This window comes from Papio anubis, chromosome X (genome assembly GCF_008728515.1).
Source record: "Papio anubis isolate 15944 chromosome X, Panubis1.0, whole genome shotgun sequence".
Taxonomy (NCBI): Eukaryota; Metazoa; Chordata; class Mammalia; order Primates; family Cercopithecidae; genus Papio; species Papio anubis.
This window is the reverse complement of record NC_044996.1, coordinates 100,550,119-100,576,678: the sequence shown is the minus strand read 5'-3', so window position 1 is coordinate 100,576,678 and position 26,560 is coordinate 100,550,119. Positions and strand designations below refer to the sequence as shown.

General features: G+C 41.2%; 1 protein-coding gene across 24 annotated transcripts in view; it reads left to right on the top strand.

Annotated features, from left to right (window-relative positions):
* Window positions 1-4,489: 4,489 nt before the first annotated feature.
* Window positions 4,490-26,560, top strand: part of KDM6A (lysine demethylase 6A) — a 231,800-nt gene continuing 209,729 nt past the window's right edge. For all 24 annotated transcript variants that reach the window (XR_004180861.1, XR_002519460.2, XM_017953897.3 and 21 more), the window contains exons 1-2: window positions 4,490-5,021; window positions 5,233-5,296. Coding sequence is in view for 21 of the 24 variants with exons in the window: in XM_031660982.1 (XP_031516842.1) it covers window positions 4,861-5,021; window positions 5,233-5,296 (225 nt within the window). In the remaining 3 variants the exon portion in view is untranslated. The remainder of the gene's footprint in view (window positions 5,022-5,232; window positions 5,297-26,560) is intronic.

Sequence of the window (26,560 nt, the reverse complement as noted above, 5' to 3'; positions counted from 1 at the left end):
CACTGATACAATGCGGGGTGGTAGTATACCACTGGGCAGTGATGAAAGTTTTGATGACTCTGACATTAATTCAGCAGGGAGGGGTACTGACCCCTCATAACTGCTGGGTGGAAGTCCAGGCTGCCTACTGCAGTTGTGTGTGTTGGGGGGCGGGGGTGGGATGTGAGGTGCCTCATTACAGCCTGGTGAAGGTAGGAGTCCAGGCATCTCCTAGCAGTCCTAGCTCTATTCTGACAACTGAAGTTTTCATAATAACTGAAAGTCCATTTATACTTGGCTCCCTGTCTCTGCTCAAACGTAACCCTATATTTATTTCTGTCATTTTTGTGTTCTGGCTTCAGTTGGATAGTCTCTATGACAATGGTAAGTAAGTATGGGAAGAACTGGTAAATTTTTTTGAACCTATTTTTGATTGTGACATTTATGTATAGTTCTGTTGATAAGATTAGATAAACTATGACTCTGTTATGTGAGTTTTTATTATTTGTAAAGGTTATATGGCACTGACATTATAAACACACTAGATAGTCCTAAGTGCTTCAGGTTAAATATTACGTTGTTTAAAAGAAAGTCACATTATTTTCCTATAACTTAAATGGGTTCCTCCTCTAATTAGTTGATGGTACTTACATAAATATTAACATAATACTGCTACAAATTATGTACTTAGTCTGTAATCTGACTTAGCTAGATTTTATATAATTTTATAATATTGATTTATCTATACATATATTAGTCGTATTAATTTGCTAAATTCAGATTAAACTTTCCCCAGCTCCTGGTGTATTTACAATTATGAAAAAGAATCAGTACTAAATGATATAAGGATGAATTTTTTTTTTTTTTTTTTTTTTTTTGAGATGGAGTCCTGCTCCGTTGCCCAGGCTGGAGTACAATGGCGTGATCTTGGCTCACTGCAACCTATGCTTCCCATGTTCAAGCGATTCTCCTGCGTCAGCCTCCCAAGTAGCTGGGATTACAGGCATGTACCACCACGCTTGGCTAATTTTTGTATTTTTAGTAGAGACGGGGTTTCGCCATGTTGGCCAGGCTGGTCTGGAGCTAGTGACTTCAGATGATCTGCTCACCTCGGCCTCCCAAAGTGCTGGGGTTATAGGCGTGAGCCACCGTGCCCGGCTTATAAGGCCGAAGTTTAGAATAAATGAGAGATGTAGCAATACCGGGGTTATATGCCTCAATTATAAAGTACTTAGGACTGCTTATGTGTTGGGCTTATAGTGAGGTTGTGGAGGGATAAGGAGGAAGTGATGGGTAGAGTAATAATAAATTTAGAACCCAGATTGTGAAGGCAAGAGAAAATTTTGGAAATTCCAGCCTTCCTATTTTATTGAGGTTTTTGAATCTATATTATGTGTCTGGCACTTTACCTACCTTATGGCATCTAAAATAATGTTATAAAGTGGCTGTATTTTCTCTTTTTCAGAGATGAGAGAACTGAAACTCAAATTAGACTAAGTTGTTCAAGTCTGCCTAGCTATCAAGTGGTAGAGGTAGGATCTGAACCTAGATCTGTATGATTCTATGATTCATGCTCCTTTGGCTGCACTACTCTGCCTTCCAGTGGGGTTTTCAGATTCACTTTTCATGGAAATTTATTATAAAATCATTTATTGTATGTCCCTATTTCTCTCTCCAGTTAAACATCTAAACCTTATAGGCTCCATATCTATTTTATATACATTTGACAGATAACACACTATGTAACATGTGTATGATGCAAGGACTTATGTTACCATATGAAATTTGTCCCATGCTTGATGATGGAGGATAGATCTTTGCAGTTGAAATAGACATAGAGCACTGGCCTAGAGGACAGGTAACTTTCTCAAGGTCACACAGCCTGTGTAGAGCAAGGATTCGAATCCAGGTCTGCCTCACTCCAACTCCCACCCATTGCATCCACTCCTGGCTGTTCTGCTATTACATAGTAATAGCGGAAAGAAAGGTGTTGAGGAGTGGAGGGTGGGTAGCCTTTTTTTTTTTTTTTTTTTGAGACGGGATCTCGCTCTGTCCCCCAGGCTGGAGTGGAGTCGGGGTTCGCTCTTGCCCCCAGCTGGAGTGCAGTGGCACAATCTCAGCTCACTGCAAGCTCCGCCTCCCGGGTTCACACCATTCTCCTGCCCCAGACTCCTGATTAACTGGGACTACGGGCGCCCACCACCACGGCCTGCTAATTGTTTGTATTTTTAGTGGAGACGGGGTTTCACTGTGTTAACCAGGATGGTCTCGATCTCCTGACCTCGTGATCCACCCGCCTCGGCTTCCCAAAGCGCTGCTGGGATTACAGGTGTGAGCCACCACGCTCGGCTGCTTTTTTTTTTTTTTTTTTTGAGATGGGGTCTCACTCTGTCCCCCAGGCTAGAGTACAGTGGCACAATCACGGCTCATTGCAACCTCCACCTCCCGAGTTCAAGCGATTCTTCTGCCTCAGCCTCCCAAGTAGCTGGGACTACAGGCGTGTGCCACCTCGGCTGATTTTGTTTTTTGTATTTTTAGTAGGGATGGGGTTTCACTATATTGGCCAGGCTGCCCTCGAACTCCTGACCTCATGATCCACCTGCCTCGGCCTCCCAAAGTGCTGGGATTACAGGCGTGAGCCACCGAGCCCGGCCGGGATTGGGTAACTTTATAATTCTTGAAAAGGACCTGAGTCCGGAACTGCCAACTTCAGGGAGATAGTCAAATACCAGCAAAATGTCTATCTGTGTTTGTGCAAGTGTGTGTGTTTGTGTGTGTGTGTGTGTGTATGAGAGAGTGTGCGAGCGAATTAGTGGGGTCAAAATTTCCTTGGCTTTGAATGTCACCATTTGCGACCAAGTTAACAATGTATTAATTTAGACGTAGAAAAGATTTGGCCCTTTATACACACTCATTCAAGCAAAATGGAGCATCATAAAGGGAAAGGTGTTTCAGAGGAAGTAATTAAACATGAACTATAATCTATACAAAACTACAGTTTGTTCGTCTAGTTACTAGTCTCAGGGGAACAATTTAAAACTGTGCAAAATCAGTTGGGATTCCCATAGCTTCCCGCTGAATACTGGTAGGAATTACTGGGTCAGCACTGAATTGTCTTTGTCATATTTTGAAATCCAAGTTTAAATATATCATTTTTATTGGTTACAGGTGGAAAACCTATTGAAAATATACAAAACTCCGTTTATAAAGAGAATCGTCTTTACGTGTCCATTAACTTTTTCCTATCCCTGTTATGACATACAGCTTAGTAAATAAATTTGCCTTTTGAGAAGAGTAGTCGAAAGGCCTGTTCTCTTTTTTTTTTTCCACTTATACTAAAGATTAAAAGCCAGACTACAGCCTTTCCCCTGCACCTGAGAGACAGAACAAAGTGTTACTGTTGTCTAGGGGTTACAAACCTGCAGGTTTTGGGGGATAGAAAGGCTTTCCTGGGCCACCAGCTGTGATGAGGATTTAATTATGTCTTCTCTCAGGTCTGTCCACAAGCAGTCCCTACTTTTGTAAGAAGGCTCCACTGAAATCACGGCAATAGAACCCAACATTCTGCAGATCCCGCTTAACAATTTCTCATTGCTTTTTCTTGTAAGACTGTAATGAACTACTGATAAGACACAGGGTAAACACAGCACGAAAATCTGGCCCCAAAGTGCCGCCAACAGACAGACCTTTGGCGGTGGGGAGCCACGGTCGGCAAGCCAGGCCCCGCGGGCGACTCTTCATTCCCTCCGGCCTGGGGCGTATGGGCGGGGGTCAGGGGAGCCTTTCCCCCTTCACTTTCGGCGCGGGTGAGGTGGTCGGGGCTGCCAGCGCAGGTCTGGCCTAGGGCGGCACCCGGACCGCGGGGCACCGGGCCGGCAGCCGCTCCCCAAGCGCACTCCTCGCGGAGGCCATTATTTCCAGCAGTGCCAAAGTCTGAGCCTTCTTCGGAGGGCAGAGGTCGAGGGCCGTGTACCGCCTCCCGGCTACGCGACCTGTACCAGGCCCTGTGGGGTCCCGGGACCCCTGGAGCGCGCGCGGGACGGCCGGAGCCGCGGTCTGGGCACATCCCAGAGCTCCCAGGCAGGCAAAGGCCGTCCTTGGCATCTTCGCCCGCCGCTCGCGCCCGCCGCGGGCGCTGCCGGACCTCGCCCTTCCCCACCATTCCCCTCCCCCTCCAAAGCCCGCTGTGGTTCCCGAGGTGACACGGCCCGGACCCTCCATTCTCTGCCCCAGTGTATTTAACCAGCACAACCTAACAGGAAGCTCCCTCTCGGTGACAACCCTTCCCCCGACAGACGCGCCCAGCAGCCAACCACCGGCCAGAATTGGCCTGCGTCCCGCTCCCCTCTCGGTGGCGGCCTCGGTGGGCGGGGCTCGGGCAGCTAGCAAGTTAAGTGGAGCCACGGCTGACGTGAGTCAACAAAGGTCACGTGAGTCGTGCGGGGCGCGCCGATTGGTGGCGCCAGTCGGGCGGGGAGGGGGGGGTCACGGCGGCGGCGTGGGGTTCGCTGTGTGACACAATTACAACAACTTTGTGCTGGTGCCGGGGAAGTTTGTGTCTCCAACGAATCCCCCCAGTGCTCCCCAGCCCTGCGCGCTCCGGCCGTTCCCGCCGTCCCCGCCCGTGGCTGCCCCTTGCCCAACCCCGCGATGTGACCCTACAGCCGAAAGCCGCCGCTGCCGACCCGGGGGCTTCGCAGCCCCTGCCGCCGCCGCCTTCACCGCCGCCGCGTTGGGATTTTTCGTCGCCGCCGCCCGCGGCGGAGGAGGAGGCGGCGATAAAGTTGGTGTGCTGGTCCCGCGCGCAGATTGGGGGCGTCATTGCGGGCCCCGGTCCGAGGGGGGGTGTCGGCGTTGGAGTTGTGAATTCGCTGCGTTTCCATGAAATCCTGCGGAGTGTCGCTCGCTACCGCCGCCGCTGCCGCCGCCGCTTTCGGTGATGAGGAAAAGAAAATGGCGGCGGGAAAAGCGAGCGGCGAGAGCGAGGAGGCGTCCCCCAGCCTGACAGCCGAGGAGAGGGAGGCGCTCGGCGGACTGGACAGGTACGGGCCGCCGTCACTCGCCCGGTCGGCTCCGGACGGGCAGTAGCCGCCCTCCCGGGAGGCCCGAGCGCGGCTTGTCTCTGGCGGCGGCGGGGCGGGCACCTGGCTTTGGCGCTCTTCGCGCCGCCTCCGCCGGGGCCTCGGGCTCGGGCAGGGACGGGTCGGTGGCGTTCCCGGAGCGTTAACGAGTAGCCTGTGTGTCTCCCCACAGCCGCCTCTTCGGGTTCGTGAGGTTTCATGAAGATGGCGCCAGGACGAAGGCCCTACTGGGCAAGGTAAGGCAGCTGCGAGTCGGAGCGCGGACACCGTCTCCCCGGCCGGCGCCGCGCTCGCCCCGGGCCCCGCGGCCGGGTCTGCGCTCATTGTGGCCGCGGACGATGGTCGAGGGGCTTCCGGAAAACTATTTCCTGCCTCTGCTCTCCCCCCACCCACGGGTACCCAGCTTGCTCCCTTGCTAAATTGCTCTTTTCCTCTTGTAGCTGGAGGAACAGAGACGGGATCGCTTTGGGGCCGGGCTCAACTGGGTCGACAAAACTGCCTGCTATTTTACAGCTTTTTGGGGATAGGCCGATGATCTTCGAGGTGCATGTTTAGGGTCAAGGGATCGTGAATGTGTTCAGATTTCCCCCAATTCCGGACTTCACTTGCCTCTCACGGGTTTAAAAAAATTCTTTTCCTTCAAGCAGGCTGTTCGTGATGCCTACTGCTAACCAAATGTTTTAGGCTTTCTTGTGTCCCCGCTCCCAGAAGGGGGAAGTTTCACGGAGTTTAGGTCGGTGAAGAGTTTGCATTGGGCTGTTGACATGTATCTCGATCGCAATGTGTGTTACCTGAAGTTAGGTGACTTGTTTACTTTTTGGGTCTTTTTGGCATAGAAATACCGTAGTTATTTGTAAATGTGTTCTCTTCCTGGAGCCTCATTTCCTGCGTGTCTGACACGGGAGACTGGGGAGGATTCGGGGTGTAGTCTCTGTTTATTTGTGTGGAAAGTTGTTGGCACTGTCATTTAGTTAAGTAATGGCTGCTCCTATCGGCCCAAGATGGCGGGACAGGGTGGGAGGAGAAAGTGAAGGGGGGGGTTTGGGGGAGGGAGTAGAGGTAAACATGGAAATAAATAGTAGCCGTGAATAAGCCTTTCCTTCGGAGTGTGTAGCTCAGTGGTGTTTAAAAAAAAATTACCCAAGATTATTTGCATATAGAATTCTTGTACCTTTCACAAGCTTGAAAGCAGCATGCATAAGCCTGGTAAATGCTTATCAACCTGTAGCACATTTAGTTACCCATCCTTAAGCTATTGAACAAAGGCTGGAGTCTCAGTCTCTAGGCATCAATTTGTATTTCCTGACCAAAATCTGATTGCAATGATATTTGAATACTTTCTTCGTAATTGGGACCGTGAAAGTTGGAGTGTGTGCTATGGGTGTTGCATCCGTTAGACATTTTCTTTTCTAGCTGAAATCATAGCTTTGCATTTGACACCTAGCTTTATTGTTACAGTTGAGACGGAAGTTTGAAGTAAGTCCAACATTTTATTCTTAAGTTGATATTTTTGTTGTTCTGAATTTTTGTCTGTAGCTTGGTTTAGCAGAGTCATCAATTCTTTTTTATCTGTAATTACAAATTTGTTTTTATTTCCAAGTAATTATAAGGAGTTTTATTGCATATAATGATCAGAAAACTAAATGGAAATAATGCTTTTCAGTAAGCCCGGCCCCTTTGACCGATACAGAAAACTTGAATTAAACTTTGACTACATAGGTATTAATTGGCTTCATTGCAATTATTGTTGTAAAAATGAACAGTGACTAGCTCTGGAAAGATATAAGCGTCAGTAATTGTTGGTCTCCTGCCTTAAAAGTTTTTTTTCCCAATTTGAGTATTTAAAGTATTTTATTTAAAAATATTTGACTGCTGTCAAAGTTGTCATTACAAAAGATTAAACATGATTTAAATTCAAAGAGCATTATTTTGTTTTGGAGGGATTATTGCTGGTCTAACATGGATTGATAAAATTGCTTGCAAAGATAATTCACTTGGAAAAGTTTGGCCAAATCGATTGCTTTTGCTTATGGTGATGAAAAAATAAATGGAATCCGATGTTTTATGTTGAGAATGTGTAAAATGCTAGTTGATTTTATGTCTTAGAATGCTCATATTCAGGTAGATTCACGGTGAATAGTGCTTAACATTGGATTTCAGATTGTAATATTAAACTCTGCAGTTATTATGCACTAACGAGTTTAAATTTTAAAAAACTAACCATTTTCAAATATTTTTGGCAAGTTGTGCATTACTTGATGTTTGAATGCATGCTAAAAAAGAAAAACTAGTGAAGCTTCACTATGTTTGGGGGCTTCATGATACATGGGGTGATTTGATGAATGATTAAGTAGTTTGTTAAACTAAAGAAAAAAAGATCTTCATTGCTTCAGACTCAGTGCTTGTGAGGTCCTACCTGCTTAGGACAAGATTCATCAGCCTTAACATTAAAATAAAACATTCTCTGATATGTGCTTGCAACCGCATATAGTTCTTGATTGCATCTTTGTGAGTCTGAACATACCAGTGGGGTGTGTAATGTAAAGCTTGACATTATATAACTTCGCACCCTCTGTTTGAATTGGATTCTGAATGAAGTGAATGAGCTTGAGTCCTGCTGTAGGAAGTATTGAATTTTTAGTTTCATCCTTCTTTTAACAGTCCTCGAAGCAGTATTTTTTTGTGGAATGTTGAGCTATGTTGGTTTCACAATTCAGAATTCTTATTCTCTGAAAGTCTTAAGAGTTGGTTTTTCTTTACTGGGCAGGTTTAGGCTACTTTCCTGAGGGCAGATAATGGAATTGAATAACTCCCAGAATTACCTTTTTAGCTTTGATTTTTGTCCTGCCATGCCCCCCCCCCCCCGCCGCCCCCGCCCCAATTTAGTCTACATTTTGTATAACTTTTTTCCTTTCTGGCAGAAATTTAGCTATTACTACTTGTTTTCAAAAATTCTTGTTCCTATGTATATTATTGGATTTTCTTTCAAGTTTTTAAAATTCACATTTGTATGTTAAAAAAACTGTTGACCTAAAAGCTTTAGAAAGTTGAAAGCATTAAATATGAGTCTCTTACTTGCCCCTTAACATATATACGTATATATACACAAATTACGTATGTATATGTATATGCGTATACACATATGTATGTGAATATGTATATACATATGTGTATACGCATATACATATATACACATGCACACATATGTGTACACACGTATATACATATATACACATACATATGTGTACATACGCATATACGTATATACACATGCATGCATATGTAATATGCATATACACATACATGCATACATATATAATATATACATATGTAATACATGTATGTATAGTATGCACTTGTACATACGTGCATATGTAGATATGTATATGTGTACACATGCACATGTATATACATATACATATCTACATATGCACGTATATTGTATGTATATGTGTATGTGTATATGTATGCGTATGTATATATTTATACATGTGCTTTGATACATTCATGTATATATGTATATGTATACGTATGTATACATATACATATATGTATATATGTATACACATGTGTATGTATAGATATATATACATATACGTATATGTATGAGTTTGTACATATGTGTACGTATGCGTATGTGTACGTACGTACATATGTATATGTGTATTCCTTTTTCCAGGTGTGCAGATAGTTTATCCAGACCACTGATTTCTCATCGTCTCCCAAATGTGTTTGTCAGATTCAGTTATATTAGAGTCATTGAAATAATTTTTTGTTTGTAGGATGGCCATTTGATATACAATGCCTGGGGTTTTGGATTAAAAAATAAAGTAGTTAATATTATTATTTTTTGGTAATGTTTTTAAGGTTGTGAACAGCTAGAGCCTGCGTAATTAGAGTTCTTGTAATATAGCGTGATCTTGAACAGTTTGCTCTTGAATGCTGACCCTTAATCTTTTGGTAATGTAATAATTCAAGATTCTTCTTTTTAAAATTTCAGTGGAGTTATTGAAAAGTAAGCAAAATATTTTAACATAAATTAACTTGTGACTTTTTTAGTACAGTTTTGAAAACCTTTTGGGTTAATTTTTTTTTTTTAAGTAGGGTAAGGATTTGAGTTAGAGTATATAGGAATATATACCATAAATGTAGTAAGTTTAAATATAGTAGTACTATCAAGTATAGTTATAGTAATAATGCTTGGGGACTGGGGAATCTTATCTGTGTCAGGGAACTATTGCTAAAATACTTACACAGTTTTGACCAAAGTATCTTATTTTTAAGTTTTTCTTAAATACTCTTACTGGAACTTTTTTTGGTAATTCTGTTAGTAGAAAGATTATACAAAATACTTAGAAGTTATAGGTTGTATATCACTTAAAAATGTATGTGCTTTTTTCCCTAGGACATATTAGCATTAAAACAGTTGGTGTTTTAAATTTTTTTGATAATAGAAGTAGTAGTTTGAGATCCATTGAAACATATTTTCTTAAATTTGGTTTGCTGGCATGTTTAGTGGGGGAAATTATTAGGTCAGTTCTAGAGGTGGCTTTTTTAAACTGTAATATTTGGATGTTGGTTAAAAACCTTCTCATTTATGTGTGCTTTTTGTTTGCTGGTGCTTAAAGGGATACAGGTGGAGTATCCTTTATCCAAAATGCTTGGAACCAGATGTGTTTCGGATTTGGGATTTTTTTGGATTTCAGAATATTTGCAGAATACATACCAGTTGAGTATCCCTAATCCGAAAATCTGAATTCCAAAATGCTCCAATGAGCGTTTCCTTTGAGTGTCATGTTGGTACTCAGCAAGTTTTAGATTTTGGATTTTCAGATTGGGGATGCTCAACCTGTAAATTCATTTCCAGTGCCAAAGATGGCTAGTGTTTTGGTTAGAAAAGTCATGAGACCCTGTCTCAAAAAAAAAAAAAAAAAAAAAAGAAAACCCAAAAAGAAAGTAACCGTAGAAATAATGTCATGCTTTGTATTTGAAAATTATGTCTTCAATTTAATATGTTTTAAAGAGTTTTCTAGTTTGGAAGATTGTCTTCTGAACACTGGTAGTCTTAATTTTTTACGTGGACAAAGTCTTATATACTTGATATTTCCTAAAGTTTTGATATGTCCCTGGTAATAAAGGTATACTAAGATTATAGAACATGTTTGCATATTTGGGCACAAATTAGAACTGTAGCAATACATAAACAAGCACTTTTAAAGTTCTGGTTTTCTTTTTCAGTGAATAATTCTTTCTGTTGAATCAATTACAAATTGAAATAGCTAGAGAGCATTTGACTGCCACCTCTAGATACTTTTTTTGTTTTGTTTTGTTTTGTTTTGTTTTGTTTTTGAGACGGAGTCTGGCTCTGTTGCCCAGGCTGGAGTGTGGTGGCCGGATCTCAGCTCACTGCAAGCTCTGCCTCCCGCGTTTACGCCATTCTCCTGCCTCAGCCTCCCGAGTAGCTGGGACTACAGGCGCCCGCCACCTCGCCCGGCTAGTTCTTTTGTATTTTTTAGTAGAGACGGGGTTTCACCGTTTTAGCCAGGATCGTCTCGATCTCCTGACCTCGTGATCCGCCCATCTTGGCCTCCCAAAGTTCTGGGATTACAGGCTTGAGCCACCGCGCAGGGCCACTTTTTTTTTTTTTTTTTTTTTTTTAATTTGAGACACAGTCTTGCACTATCAGAGGCTGGAGCGCAGTAGAGTGATCTCGGCTCACTGCAACCTCGGCCTCCCAGGTTCAAGTGATTCTTAGGCCTCAGCCTCCCTAGTAGCTGGGATTACAGGTGCCTGCCACCACACCCGGCTAATTTTTGTGTTTTTAGTAAAGGTGGGGTTTCACCATGTTGGGCAGGCTGGTCTCAAACTCTTGACCTCATGTGATCCGCCCGCCGTGGCCTCCTAAAGTGCTGGCATTACAGGTGTGAGCCACCACACCTGGCCAGTATCTTAAGTTGTTAAGGAAAACTGCTTGAGAGATGAATTTTTGTGACTTAGGTGAAGTGATGGGTCATGCACTTTAAACCAAAATGAAAGTTCATTGCTTGGCTAGCTGCAGAGTAAGTCTTACTCTGACTTAAATTATGTAACATTTAGTTTTTGTTTACATAGTACGAATGTTCTGCATCTTTGAAAGGATTTCTGTTAAGTTTATTTTTACTTTGAAATTCATTGTGATACTTTGAACTCTTTGAAATTGATGTTAATGACTGATAACACTGCATTATTAATAATATTTTTGAAATGTGTTATCTAGAGAGCTAATTTATGTTAAGAAAACACCACCAGTTTGTCTAAGAACTGAAATGGTGGTTAGGCTGTTTAGGACTCACATGTATTATTTGTAGATTAGTTAATTAATGAAGTTTATTTAATGAGTGCGTATTTGACAGGCTTAAGTACTCATATTGAAACTTCACATATAATTTTATCAGTTTTCCACATTGGTTTGTAAATTATGACAGTAAATTAAAACAGTGTATTAATGTACACTAAGTGCACGTCTTCTATGCAGTTAGTATGAAGATAACAGATATTTCTTGCTCGTGTTGAACTTAAGTTCTTTGAGAGGGGTGAAATAAGTTTAAGGATGACTAACACAGGAACATCTTTGGGAGAAGAAAAATGTGAAATACTCTGAAAGTTTATGAGAAAGGTAAATTTAACAATTCACAAGTTAGAATGTCTTTTAAAGATGGGGATTGTTTGTTGATTGTGTTTCTTGGAGATGATATTTCTTGATTTAGATGTTAGCAAGGCATCTTATAATTTTATTTAGGAAAACATGATTTAAAAATCACATTTTAAGGCTGGATGCGGTGGCTCATACCTGTAACCCCAGCACTTTGGGAGGCCAAGGTGGGCGGATCACTTGAGGTCAGGAGTTTGAGACCAGCCTGACCAATATGGTGAAACCATGTCTCTACTAAACATACAAAAATTAGCTGGGCGTGGTGGTGGGCGCCTGTAGCCCCAGCTACTCGGGAGGCTGAGACAGGAGAATTGCTTGAACCCGGGAGGCAGAGGTTGCAGTGAGCCGAGATGGTGCAACTGCACTCCAGCCTGGGTGACAGAGTGAGACTCCGTCTCAAAAAAAAAAAAAAAAAAAAAAAAAAAACACATTTTAGCTTTTAGCAGATGTTCAAAGGATGATCTGCTGTGTGTTCTGTCCTTCTTTGATTTCATTCTGTAGTAATGTTTACCTTGTTATGAGTTCTTGAGATTCTTAAATGAGTGTTCATGGGTCAATTTAAATTCTCTGACAGTTTGGAAGGACACTCAAGAAGTACTTAATGGTCATCTTGGAGTACAAGACACTTTTGGGGTGAGAAGGAGGGGAGATTTTAAACTGTTTTATAGATTTCTATGCTGCTTTTTTTTTTTAAAAACACCGTAGACATATATTACCTTAAAAATAATACAATAAGGCCAGGCGTGGTGGCTCATGCTTATAATCCCAGCACTTTGGGAGGCCGAGGCGGGTGGATTAACTGAGGTCAGGAGTTCAAGACCGGCCTGGCCAACATGGCAAAACCCCATCCCTACTAAAAACACAAAAAATTAGCCAGGCGTGGTGGTAGGCGCCTGTAATCCCAGCTACTCGGGAGGCTGAGGCAGGAGAATTGTTTGAACCCAGGAGGCGGAGGTTGCAGTGAGCCGAGAACGCGCCACTGCACTCCAGCCTGGACAACAGAGCATGACTCCGTCTCAAAAAAAAAAAAAAAAAAAAAAACACTGATAAGTGAGTACACCAGAATGTTATATTTTGGTTGACTAAAAATGGGTTTAAACTACCATGTCTACAGTTAGAAGAGATACTTGTAAAGGTCTTGTTTCATTTTATTACAGTCTCAAGTTGGGATACTTTTGAACTTGATGGTCCTTCAGTGAGGGTAGGAGTGAATGGAGTAGAGATGTACCCAGTTAGGTCCTATTTCTTTGTGTTTTAGATGGCTTTGTGATAGTCACTGCACTCATTCTTCATTTTGATCTTCAGCATTTCATTGCTGACTTTACTTTTGGGTCTGATTTGGCACAGGCTGATACTTGGGACCTGATTAAGAACTAACTGGGCTGGGCGTGGTGGCACATGCCTGTAATCCAGTACTTTGGGAGGCCGAGGTGGGCAGATCACGAGTTCAGGAGATCGAGACTAGCCTGGCCTACATGGTGAAACCCCGTCTCTACTAAAAATACAAAAATTAGCTGAGTGTGGTGGTGCGTGCCTGTAATCCCAGCTATTCAGGAGGCTGAGGCAGGAGAATATTGCTTGAACCCAGGAAGTGGAGATTGCAGTGAGCCGAGATCGCACCACTGAACTCCAGCCTGAAGACAGAGCGAGACTCCATCTCAAAAAAAAAAAAAGACAAAACACACACACACAAAACTGTCACCTGGAAGGGTGCGAGTAATCCCTTGTTAGACAGTTTTAGGTTTCTGAGCCAATTTGTAGACTGCTTGCAACTTTCTTCTATAAGCTTTTATTGTTTTTTCTCTTACCTATTTCTTCCTTTTATTCCATCATTTGTTTACTTCTGTATATTATTAAAACTGTTGATATCATTCAATTGTGAATTGTATTCTTGTATGCTTTTTGTAATTTTCTCTGTGGTACTATTTTGTCTTTGTTTTGAGATGGAGTTTCACTCTTGTTGCCCAGGCTGCAGTGCAATGTCACAATCTCGACTCACTGCAACCTCTGCCTCCAGGGTTTGAGCGATTCTCTTGCCTCAGCCTCCCAAGTAGCTGAGATTACAGGTGTGCGTCACCACTCCCAGCTAATTTTTGTGTTATTAGTAGAGATGAGGTTTCACCGTGTTGGCCAGGCTGGTCTCCAACTCCTGACCTCAGTTGATTGCCCTGCCTCAGCCTCCCAAAGTGCTGGGATTACAAGCATGAGCCACCATGCCTGACTGAGTATTTTGTCTTTGTTAGAATAAATAGAAGATGCTGCTGCTAAGTTTATTCTCAGGAACAAAGTTGGGGTTATAGTTAAGGGTATATATAAGGTCATCTAATTCATTTTAGTTTAGAACAGTGGAAGAAATTGTTTTAGACAAAGGGTTGTTTTCAGGCTATAAATTTATTACATGTTCATTAGATTTTTCTCTTTTTGAAGAAAGTTTATTAGGAAAAATTTTCAGTGTTTTCAAAAGTATTGAAAATCAACCATCACCCAGCTTCAATAGTTTGCAACTCATGACCAGTCCTGTTTCATCTATACATATTGCCCCTCACTCATGTTATTTTGAAGCACATCTCAGCAATCAGTCACGTCATGTAATCCATAGATATTTGTTTGTTTCTGAAACATAACCATGATGCCCTTATTACATGTAAAATAATTCCTTAATCTCAAATATCTATGGACCTCGTTTTTTGCTATATGGAAGTTAAGAAATAGTTGCTTGGAAAATGAGTAGAAAACATTTAGCTGAGTATGTGATGTGAATTTTGTTTGTATTTTGATATTGTGATAGGGTTCTGTGATAGAATATTACATAATATGTGACACAAGAGGTAATTTTTCCTAAGAACTTTATGAATCGTAGTTGCATGAGTCTGGATAGTTTTTATTTTTAGGGAAAATTTGTTTTCAGGATACAGTAGTTCAATAAATATTTTAGGTTTTTGAATTTCAAATATCAGAATGAGACTACAAAAGCTTTTGCTTTGCTTGATTGATTGATGAAACATTTGTTGAGCTGCTGTGGGTGAGGGATTGTGTCAGGTTCTGGGGCAACCAATAAGACCTGGCCTCTGCCCTGCTACAGTCAGTCTGTTGGGAGAGGCTGACAGACTGAGTGATCATGTGATGTAGTAAGTGTAATAATAAAGATACATGCAAAGTGCTATGAGCTCTGAAATGATGGAGTAATTAAAACATTTAAAACTTTTTATTATGGATCATTTAAAGTATGCACAGGTGTTGAAGATAGTTTAATGAACTCCTGTTTTCAACAGTTCTCCATATTTTGGAGCAGTTTAGTTTAGTTTTTTTTTTTTTTTGAGACAGGGTCTCACTCTGTCAGCTGTCACTCAGGCTGAGTGCAGCGATGCTATCTGGGCTCACTGCAGCCTCTGCCTCCCAGACTCAAGCGATTCTCCTGTCTCAGCCACTTGAGTAGCTGGGACTATAAGCGTGAACCACTAAGCCTGGCTACTTTTTGTATTTTTTTTGTAGAGACAGGGTTTCACTATGTTGCCCAGGCTGGTCTCTAACTCCTGGGCTCAAGGTATCTGCCCACCTAAGCCTCCGTAAATCCTGGGATTACAGGCATGAGCCACTGTGCCTGCTGGAGCGGTTAGTTTTTTGAGACAGAGTCTCACTCTGTCGTCCAGGCTGGAGTGCAGTGGTGCGATCTTGGCTCGCTGCAACCTCCACCTCCCAGGTTCAAGTGATCCTCGTGCCTCAGCTTCCCGAATAGCTAGGATTACAAGCGTGCGCCACCATGCCCAGCTAATTTTTTTGATTTTTAGTAGAGATGGGGTTTCACCATGTTGGCCAGGCTGGTCTCAAACTCTTGGCCTCAGGTGATCCTCCTGTCTTTGCCTCCCAAAGTGCTGGGATTGCAGGCGTGAGCCACCACGTGTGGCCTGGAGCAGCTGGTTTTGACTGGAGAAGTGACTGAGGGAAACTGCACAAAGATTCAGCATTTAGCCTTGGTTATGAAACATGAGTAGAAATTTACCAGGCATGTAGATGTAACGAGGAAAAAGAGGGTAAAGAGTTAGAAGTATAAGCCGAGCGTGGAGGCTCACGCCTGTTGTAATCCCAGCACTTTGGGAGGCCGAGGCTGGTGAATCACCTGAGGTCGGGGGTTCGAGAACAGCCTGACCAACATGGAGAAACCCCCCTCTACTAAAAATACAAAATTAGCTGGGTGTGGTGGCGCATGCCTGTAATTCCAGCTACTTGGGAGGCTGAGGCAGGAGAATCGCTTGAACCCGGGAGGTGGAGGTTGTGGTGAGCCGAGATTGTGCCGTTGCACTCCAGGCTGGGCAACAAGAGTGAAACTCTGTCTCAAAAAAAAAAAAAAAAAAAAGAAAAATGAGTTAGAGGTATAAAGTTAAATGGTGTTTGAGGAATTGTGAATAGTCGGGTATGGGTAGAGGGTAGCGTGTTTCAGTGGGATTGGGAAAAGATAGCTGGGCATGTGAGGAGCCCCATCACTATAGGCCATAGGATGTTTTGGGGCATTGTTAAACTCAACTCTTTAATTAGGTGAAGTGACATGACCAGAAGTAGGTTTTATGGTAATAGTACTGGCCACTGTGAGAAGGATACTGTGTAAGGGAAAGGAACTTCAGTACCGATGGGTAGATAGCAATGCATGAATTTTAGGATAGAATTCTGTTACTACCACTTACTAGGTGTGTGATACTTGGGCAAGCAAGCATCTTTCAGAACCTCAGGTTTCTCACTGGTAAAGTAGAAGTAGTAATACATTTCCTGCCGACTACTGCATTTTGTGTTAGGGGAAAAAATGTAAAATGTGTGGCATTGGGCTTAGTGCATGGAAAGTGCTCAGTCTAAGATAATATCTTGGATAATGATAACATCTTGGAAAAGACGAGTTTAAGGCTGTGGTTTAGGAATAGGGGTGAGATGGAGGCAGACTTAAGAGCTCTTGAAAAAGGCCTTTTCTTGGCTTTCGTAACATCCTTGCTACTTTGACTTTGTATCTGACCACATCTCCGTCTTTGCAAGGATGCTGTGTTTTAGGTCCTCTTTATTCACCCTGTTCCCAATTTACATACATGTTTGACTGCCTACTTGACTACCTTGGTATCTTGAAGGTGTCTCAGACTGAACATATGCAAACTGAATTTATAATTGTCTTTAATATTAATTGTCTTAGTAAGTGTCATTTGCCACTACCCATGCCAGAAACCTTGGAATTGTTGTTGACATCTCTTTTTCTCAATTCCCAATCACCAGACCTCATCATTTCCACTTCTTTTTTTTTTTTTTGACACAGAGTCTCACTTTATTACCCAGGCTGAGTGCATTGGCATGATCACTGCTCACTACAGCCTGACCTCCCAGGCTCAGGTGGATCCTCCCACCTTAGCCTCCCACGTAGCTGGGACTATAGGCATGTGTCAGCACATGCGGCTAATTTTTTGGTTTTGTTTTGTTTTTGTTTTTGTTTTTTCTTTGTAGAGATGAGGTCCTGCTATGTTGCCCAGCCTGGTCTTGAATTCTGGAACACAAGTGATCTTTTGGCCTTGGCCTCCAAAATGCTGGGATTACAGGCATGAGCCATTGTGCCTGGCCTACGTTTCAAATCTCAAATCCGTTTCCCTCCATCCCCACTGCCCCCATCCTAATTGCAGCCATCTTATTGTCTTTGACTTTTGAAATGCCTTCATGCAATTTTTTGAATATAGGTATACTTGCACGTAGTACAGAACTGAAAAGTTATAGAAAGGATGGTACAGTGAAAATCACCCTCTGTGCTTGCTTTGGCAGTACACATACTAAAATTGGAACGATACAGAGAAGAGTAGTATGGCCAAATATTAAAAAACAAATTCCGGCCGGGCGTGGTGGCTCACGCCTGTGATCCCAGCACTTTGGGAGGCCGAGTTTGGGAGGCTGAGGCGGGCAGATCATGAGGTCAGGAGTTTGAGACCAACCTGGCCAACATAGTGAAACCCCGTCTCTCCTAAAAATACAAAAAAAATTAACCAGACATGGTGGCGGGTGCCTGTAGTTCTGGCTACTTGGGAGGCTGAGGCGGGAGAATCGCTTGAACCCGGGAGGCAGAGGTTGCAGTGAGCTGAGATCGCACCATTGCATTCCAGCCTCGGTGACAGAGTGAGACTCTGCCTCAAAAAAAAAAAAAAAAATTCCTACATCGTCTCTCACTTATTTAGTTCTTTTTTTCAGAGGCAGCCACTGATAAAAGTTTATTGGGTAGCTTTTCACTTTTCAAGCATATTCTGTTAGATATTTTAATCACACAAATTAGATCATAACTGTATATTGTTAAAATGCTTTGTTAATTTTACCTCTTGCTATATGAAAATACTGGTCTTTTTTTTTTGTTTTTTCTTTTTTTTTTTTTTTTTTAGATGGAGTTTCGCTTTTTTGCCCAGCTGGAGTGCAGTAGTGCAACCATGGCTCACTGCAGCCTCTGCCTCCTGGGTTCAGGAGATTCTTCCACCTCAGCCTCCTGAGTAGCTGGGACTACAGGTGCATGCCACCACTCCCGGTTAGTTTTTGTATTTTTTGGTAGAGATGGGGTTTTATCATGTTGGCCAGGCTAGTCTCAAATTCCTAACCTCAAGTGATCCACTTGCCTCGGCCTCCGAAAGTTTTGGGATTACAGACAAGAGTCACCATGCCCAGCCCAGAATATGTTTATTTTTGTTATAAAGATGAAAAATTTGGTGATAGAGCTAGGAGAGTAGTGCTTTTTTGGAGTCATTTACCCCTTGCGTGTCAATAACCCTTTAGCTACGTACATTTTATGTATGATTTCAGAAAGTATAGGGAATCTTCCTTGAAGTTCAACTATGGATATTAGTTCAATATTTTCAGTTAGTTTAGTTTACTAATTCTTGGGTAGAGGTGTAAATGATGTATGTCAGGGAGAAAGAAAAGCTTTAGAACCACTGGCTTGGTTAGACTAAAATGGCATGGATTTTGCCACATAGTTTTGTGGTGTTCCGTGACCACATCACATATTCTCTCAAAATCTCTATTAATAATAAGGATGCTAGGGGAAGACAATGTGGATTGATCCCTAGAGAACCTATGGCTTTAACTGGAAAAAGACCTGTAAGCACAGTTGTCATTAACATAGTTAATAGGCTTTAGTATTGTTTCTTCAGCCTGAGTGCTCAAAATGCTGGTTTGCTTGGGAGGGTAAATGTTATACCTAGGAAGAACAATAGATTGGAAAACTGAAGACCTGAGGCCAAGAGTTCAGGACCAGACTGAGCAATGTGGAGAGACCCCTGGTCTCTAAAAATTTTTTAAAAAGATTAGCTGGGCATGGTGGCATTCTTTTGTAGTTTCAGCTACATGGGAGAATCTCTTGAGCCCAGGAATTTAAGGCTGTGGTGAGCTGTGATTGTGCCAGTGCACTCCATCCTGGGCAACACAGTGAGACTTCGTCTCTTTAAAAAACAAACAAAAAAACTGGCTGGGCGCAGTGGCTCACCCCTGTAATCCCAGCACTTTGGGAGGCCGAGGCAGGTGGATCATGAGGTTGGGAGTTCAAGACCAGCCTGGCCAAGATGGTGAAACTTCATCTCTACTAAAAATACAAAAATTAGCTGGTCATGGTGGCGGGTGCCTGTAATCCCAGCTACTCGGGAGGCTGAGGCAGAGAATTGCTTGAACCCGGGAGGCAGAGGTTGCAGTGAGCTGAGATCGCGCCACTGTACTCCAGCCTGGGCTACAGAGCGAGACTCCATCTCAAAAAAGAAAAGAGAACTGGAGACCTGAGTTTTAGGACCTGCTGCGTACTTCAATCACTTAATTTTTATGGTTCACCAGTTTTGCCATTTCTTAAAATGAAGGGCTAGGAATTAGGAATTTCCAAAATGACTATATAGCACCAAAATTGTAGCTAGTTGTTTATTTGTATTTTTAGGGTTGACTCAATTCTTGAAGATTTTGACCTAGAAGGAGGGCACAATTAAACTTTGTTTTAGATTATAATTTTCTTTGATTTTAGCTTCAAGCTTTTAAGATCAGAAACTGAATGAATGCACATAATGAAATTGAGATTTGTATGCTTTTGTTAATCTAGATTGCATGTTTTTGTTAATATAAGATTAACCATTTCGTTAGTTTTAGACTGGGTTGAAAGTATTTCTTTAGTGTTTTGACTTCCCCAAACCACTTCTTTCTTACAGTTGGGATTGTTATTTCTTAGGTCAGATCTGATATTTAAAATTCTAGGCATAATCACTGTATATTTCTGCTTGCTAGGAACTCATGTGATGGCAAGGTTAAGTGAATTCTCAGGTATGAATTGATAAGAAATATCACATTGAATAAATATATATTAGGTACTGGGCATGTGGATATTACAAAGATGAGTAAGGATCCTTAGTTTCCCTAAGAGTAGCAAGAGTCGCTTGGCATTAGCAGAGGCGCTTTCTGATCTATTGAAAGTAAGCTTTTATTTATTTATTTATTATTTATTTATTTTTTTGGGATGGAGTCTTGCTCTGTTGCCCAGGCTGGAGTGCAGTGGCGCAATCTTGGCTCACTGCAACCTCTACCTCCCGGATTCAAGCGATTCTTTCACCTCAGCCTCCCAAGTAGCTGGAATTCCACGTGCTTGCCACCATGCCCGGCTAAATTTTGTAATTTTAGTAGAGACGGGGTTTCGCCATGTTGACCAGGCTGGCCTTGAACTCCTGACCTCAGGTGATCCACTTGCCTTGGCCTCCCAAAGTACTGGAATTACAGGCGTGAGCTACCGCACCCAGCCGAAAGTAAGCTTTTATTGTTGGGTTTTGCTGTATGAGTGTGTCTGTGTATATGATTATACTTTTATTATAAGTCTATCAGTTAAAAAGATAGATTTGGAGTTTGTAAGTTAGATTCAGAGTATAACTCATAACTCCTAAGGAAACACTTTAAAACAATTTTTTTTTTTTTTTTAAATCAGCTTTTCAAAGATGACAAATGGATAGGTAAAATTAAGTGAGTCTTCTCTCCTTGAGGTTGCCCAGGTTTGTGCATTGACGCTATTGGCCAGGATGTTGTAAACAGCATTCAGACATTCAGAGGATAACTTTTAATAGGTTATATAAATTATCTAATCCTTAAATAGTCATGATTCTATGAAAAGCGGTAAGGGGGTCCTGACTATCTGAAGGAAAGCTGGAGTCCTTAACAATCTAATATAAGTTTTTTGGCTCTTTGTCTTGTTGGACTTGGTTGTCCTTACTTACAGAAGTGGACATCACATGACAGATTGGATATCATGCATATATTTCTGTAAATGACAACACTTATCTATTATTTTAAAAATCTGACTTTTTATTTTGAGAGAATTGTAGATTTATATGCATTCGTAAGAAATAATAGAGCTAGTGTGTGCTTTACCCAGTTCCCCTAACTGTGGCATCTTGCAAAACTGTGGTACAATATTACAACCAGGATGCTGATATTGAAATATAGTCAAGGGACAGAGAAGTTCTACACCAAAAATATATGTCTTGTTCCCCTTTTATAGCCGTATCTACTTCCTTCCTTCATCTCTTCCCACCCGCTGGCAACCACTAACCCATTTATCCACAAATTCATTTGTATAATTCTGTCATTTCAGGAATGTTATATAAGTGGGATCATATGTATATATCCTTTTGGAATTCCCTTTGATCATTGAGCAGATATCCTTGGAGAGTTATCTAAGTTGTATTGTGTATCAACAGTTCCTTTTTGATGCATCACGGTTTCTTTAATCATTTACCCTTTGAAAGACATCTGAGTTATTTCCGGTTTTTGGCTGTTGTGAATAAAACTGCTATGAACATTTGTGTACAGGTTTTTGTGTGAACATAAGTTTTCTCTGGGCTACATGCCCAAGAGTACAATTGCTGGTAGTTGCATATTTAGTTTTATAAAAACCATCAAACTGTTTTCCAGAGCTGTTCTACCTACATTTCCACCAGCAATGGATCAGTGTTCCAGTTTCACTGTATCCTTGCCAGCATTTGCTGTTTTTATTTTTGATATTCTTTATAGGTGTGTAGTGATAGGTCATTACGGTTTTAATGTGTATTTCCCTAATGGCTAGTGATGTTGAACATTTTTTATTTACTTTTTTTATTTTTATTTTTATTTTTATTTTTTTGAGACAGAGTTTTGCTCTTGTTGCCCAGGCCTAGAGTGCAATGGCGCAATCTTGGCTCACTGCAACCTCCGACTCTCAGGATTAGGTGATTTTCCTGCCTCCGCCTCCCGAGTAGCTGGGATTACAGGCACCCGCCACTGCGCCTACCTAATATTTGTATTTCTAGTAGAGAGGAGGTTTCGCCATGTTGGCCAGGCTGGCTCGAACTCCTGACCTCAGGTGATCGCCTGCCTCGGCCTTCCAAAGTGCTGGGATTTACAGGCGTGAGCCACTGTGCCCGGCCTGAACATCTTTCATGTTTTTATTTTCCATCTGTATATCATCTTTGGTAAAATGCCTGTTCATGTCTTTTGCACATTTTTTAGTTGGATTTTTTTTTTTTTTACTGTTCAGTTTTGAGATTTCTTTATATTTTCTAGATTTTAGTCCTTGTTAGGTATGTGGTTGGAAGTATTTTCTCCTGCTCTATAACTTTCAATGATTTTAACAGCCTTTTGCAGAGCAAAGGTTTTTAATTTGTTGTGGTCCAATGTATTAATTTTTATTTTATGGATCTTGATGTGAAGTATAAAAACATGTTGCCTGGCCCTAGATCCCTAAGGTTTATTTTCTTTTTCTAAAAGTTTTGTAGTTTTATATTCAAGTTTTATATCAGGTGTGAGGTTGAAATTGAGCTTTGTTTTTGCCATAGATGTTCAACTGCTCCACCATTATTTGTTGTAAAGGTCATTTTTCCTCCACTGAATTGCTTTTGAATCTGTTAAAAAATAGTTGTGTATATATTTGTAGGGGTTTATTTCTGGGTTCTCTATTCTGTTTGATTTGTCTACATGCTTATTCGTCCACTAGTATCACACTATCTTGATTACTGTCATTATATAGTAGGTGTTGTTTGAAATGCTTGTTTCCCGGTGCCATAAAGAAATAGCACTTGAACATAAATTTAATTTCCTTAGCAAGGCCATTTTTATACTTTCTGCAGAAAGGATACGCTTGCTAGCAGTTTTGCCACGAGAGTACACCCACCGAACAAAGGAGACAGAGTCATTTATAACCTGACACGTCGACCCTACTGCTGTGTCCAGTTTCCATTGGCTGGAACAGGACTTCACATTTTGTATTTGTCCCAATTGGCTAGCAGCTTAGAACTTTTTAAAAGAGGCAAAGGCAGAGGAGAACAAAGGAAGGAGGACGTAACTTGTGGAATGTTGAGAAAGGTAAAAACACCTTTAAATAAGGAAGAGGAACAGGCTATGTCCTAATGCTTGCTTGGACCAGTATAAACGTGCCAGGACAAATAGGCTAACTTGTGGGAGCTAAGAACATAAAGCACATTGATTTATTTATTACGGCTAGCAGATATTTAAGAATGTTAGCGCAGGTCTTTGAATAAATTTTGCTTCTAAGAGAAGTTACTATTTATTCTTAATTAGATGGGGAGGAAAGTCTTTGAAGAGGAACCTCTAGTTTTTACAGCTTTAATACCAGGTGTAGTGATTCTCACCACTTTATTCCTCTTTGTCAAGGTCGATTTAGCTATTCTGAGGTCTCTGCCTTCTCATATAGATTTTAGAGTAAGTTTGTCTATGTCTACATAAAAGCTTGCTGGGGTTTTGAGGCCGGGTACGGTGGCTCACGCCTTTAATCCCAGCACTTTGGGAGGCTGAGGCAGGTGGATTACTTAGGGTCAGGAGTTTGAGACCAGCCTGGCTAACATAGTGAAACCCTGTCTCTACTAAAGAGAGCAATACAAAATTGGCGGACATGGTGGCTCCCCACAAATCCCAGCTTGTAGCTTGCTTTGGGAGGCAGTGGGTGGATCAACTGAGGTCAGGAGTTTGAGCAGCCTGGACAATATAAGGTGAAACGCATCTCTACTAAAAGAAATACAAAAGGTGGCTAGAGTGGTGGCATGCTGTAGTCCCAGCACTTGGGAAGGCTGAGGGCAGGAGAATGCAGAAGCGGATCTGGGGAGGCAGAGAGGTTGGAGTGAGCTGAGATCAGCCACACTCCAGCCTGGGTATTGGGAGACCGTCTCAAAAAAAACAAAACAAAAAACAAAAAAAAGTAGCGGGCGTGGTGGTGCCCATGATCCTAGCAGAGGAGGACTGAACAGGAGAATTGGTTTGTGCCCAGACCTGGGCGAGGAGGGATTTTTGCAGTGGAAGAGATCGCCCTGCACTCCACTTCCAACCTAGGCGACAAGAGACCTCTATCTCAAAATCAAAACAAAACAAAAAAACCTAGGCTTTGATAGGAATTGCATTATATCAACGTGGACATATACTTAAAAATATATATGTATATATAAAATATATATATATTATATTATATATATAATGTATATATATTTTTTGCTGTACTAAGCCTTCCAATTCATGAACATGAGTTGTCTCTTTGTTTACTTAGGTCTTCTTTGATTTGTTCCATGAGCATTTGTTTATACCTGTGTATTTTCATTTTCTTTTGAGCAATTGCAAATGATGATGCATTTTAAATGTAAATTTCCAGGTCTTTATTGTTAGTATGTAAATTTTCGTGTGTTGATTTTGTATCCCGCAACCCGAGTGAATTGATTTGTTGTGGGAGTTTTTTTTTTTTTTTTTTGAGATGGAATCTTGCTCTGTTGCCCAGGCTGGAGTGCAGTGGTGTGACCTTGGCTCACTGCAAGCTCCACCTTCCAGGTTCACGCCATTCTCCTGCCTCAGCCTCCCGAGTAGCTGGGACTACAGGTGCCCGCCATCATGCCCGGCTAGTTTTTGTATTTTTTGTTGAGATGGGGTTTCACCATGTTGACCAGGCTGGTCTCGAACTCCTGACCTCTGGTGATCCGCTCACCTTGGCCTCCCAAAGTGCTGGGATGAGCCACCCAGCCCAGCAATTTTTATTTTTTTAGGAACCAACTTTTTGTTTTATTGATTTCTTTTTTTTTATTCTACTGTTCTCCTGGTTTCAATTTTGTTGATTTCTTCTCTGATTTTTACTATTTCCTTCTTTCTGCTTGCTTTGGGTTTATTTGCTCTTTATGTTTTCTAGTTTCTTGAGCTTGGAACTTGGATTATTAATTTGAATCATTTCGTTTTCTCTGATGTAACAATTTGGTGCTTTAAATTTACATTTCAGCACTACTTTAGCTGTGTCTCACATACTTTTGTATTTGTATTTTCATTTTGATTCAGTTCTATGCTTTTTAAAATTTCTTCTTTGATCCATGGAGTAGTAGTGCGGTGTTAAGTTTCTAAGTATTTGGAGGGTTTTCTGTTGTCTTTCTATTATTGCTTGCATTTTTTTTTCTGTGTTTCTCATTCATCTGCTTTTTCTTACCTTCTTACGGGTTATCTTAATATATTTTAGGATTCCATCTTGATTTTTAATGTTTTTGAATATATTTCTTTATAGATTTCTTAGTGGTTGCTCTGGATATTGCAGTATTCATATGTAACTTACCCGTGTCTACTGGTATTGGTGTTCTACCATTTTCAGTTAAGCACAGAAACTTTGTTTCCATTTAGGTCCTTTTGCCCTCTTTACTTTAAAATAAATTTTCTTAAGTGTACTTACATTCTCTACATACATTGAACAACACATCAGATGGTGTGATAAATTTTGCTTCAACCAGCAAATATGATTTAAGAACTCTTCCTTAGTAAGCAGAACTAAAAAAAGATAAAAAGAAAAACTCATGCGTAGTATGATAGTCTGTTATATTTACTCCTATTTTACCTATTCCACAGTTCCTTTTTTCCCTGAAGTTTCAGCATTCTTTCATTATCATTTCTTTTTCTTTTTTTTTTTTTTCAGAAAGCTTCTTTAGCCGTTCTTTCAGGGTAGGTTTGCTAGCAAGAAATTCTTAGTTTTTCTGAGACTGTCTTACTTTCCTTCATTCCTGAAGTATATTTTTGCTGTATATAGAATTCATAGTGGGCAGTTATTTTCTTTCAGTACTTGACAAGTGTTGTGCTGTTTTTTTCTGTTCTTTACGGTTTGAGATGAGAAATTTGCTGTCATTTGAATTGGTGTTCCCCTATAAAATAATGTATCATTTCTCTCTGGCTGCTTTCAAGATTGTTTTGTCTTTAGTTTTCAGAAGTTTAATTGTGATGTATTGATGTGAATGTCTTTTTTATTTGGGATTTGCTCACCTTTTTGTATCTTTGTTTAGCGTGTTTCACCAAATTTGGGAAGTTTTCAGCCATTATGTCTTTGAATACTTTACAGTCCTATTTTCTCTCATCTTCTGGGACTCTGAGAGGAATCTTAGCCTTTTCGATTTTGTCCATAGGTCTCAGAGGCTTTGTTCTTTTTTTTTTTTTTTTCAGTCTGTTTTCTCTCTTGTTTAGATTGACTTAATTCTACTGATCTATTCACTGACTCTGTCATCTATCATTTCCACTCTTTTGTTGAGCTCATTCAAAGAGTTTTTATTTTAGGTTTTTTTGTTTTGTTTTATAATTTCCATTTGGTTCTTTTAAAATAACATTTGCTGAGATTTGCTTATTTGTTTTAAGAGCAGTTGCAATTGCTTGTTGAAGCATTTTGTTGACTGCTTTAAAATCTTTATTTTTGTCGGGTAATTAAAAAATCTGATTTACTTCAGTATTGTGTCTGTTGATTGTTTCTCCTCATTCATATTATGCTTTCCTGGTTTTTGGTATGGCATGTGATTTTCAG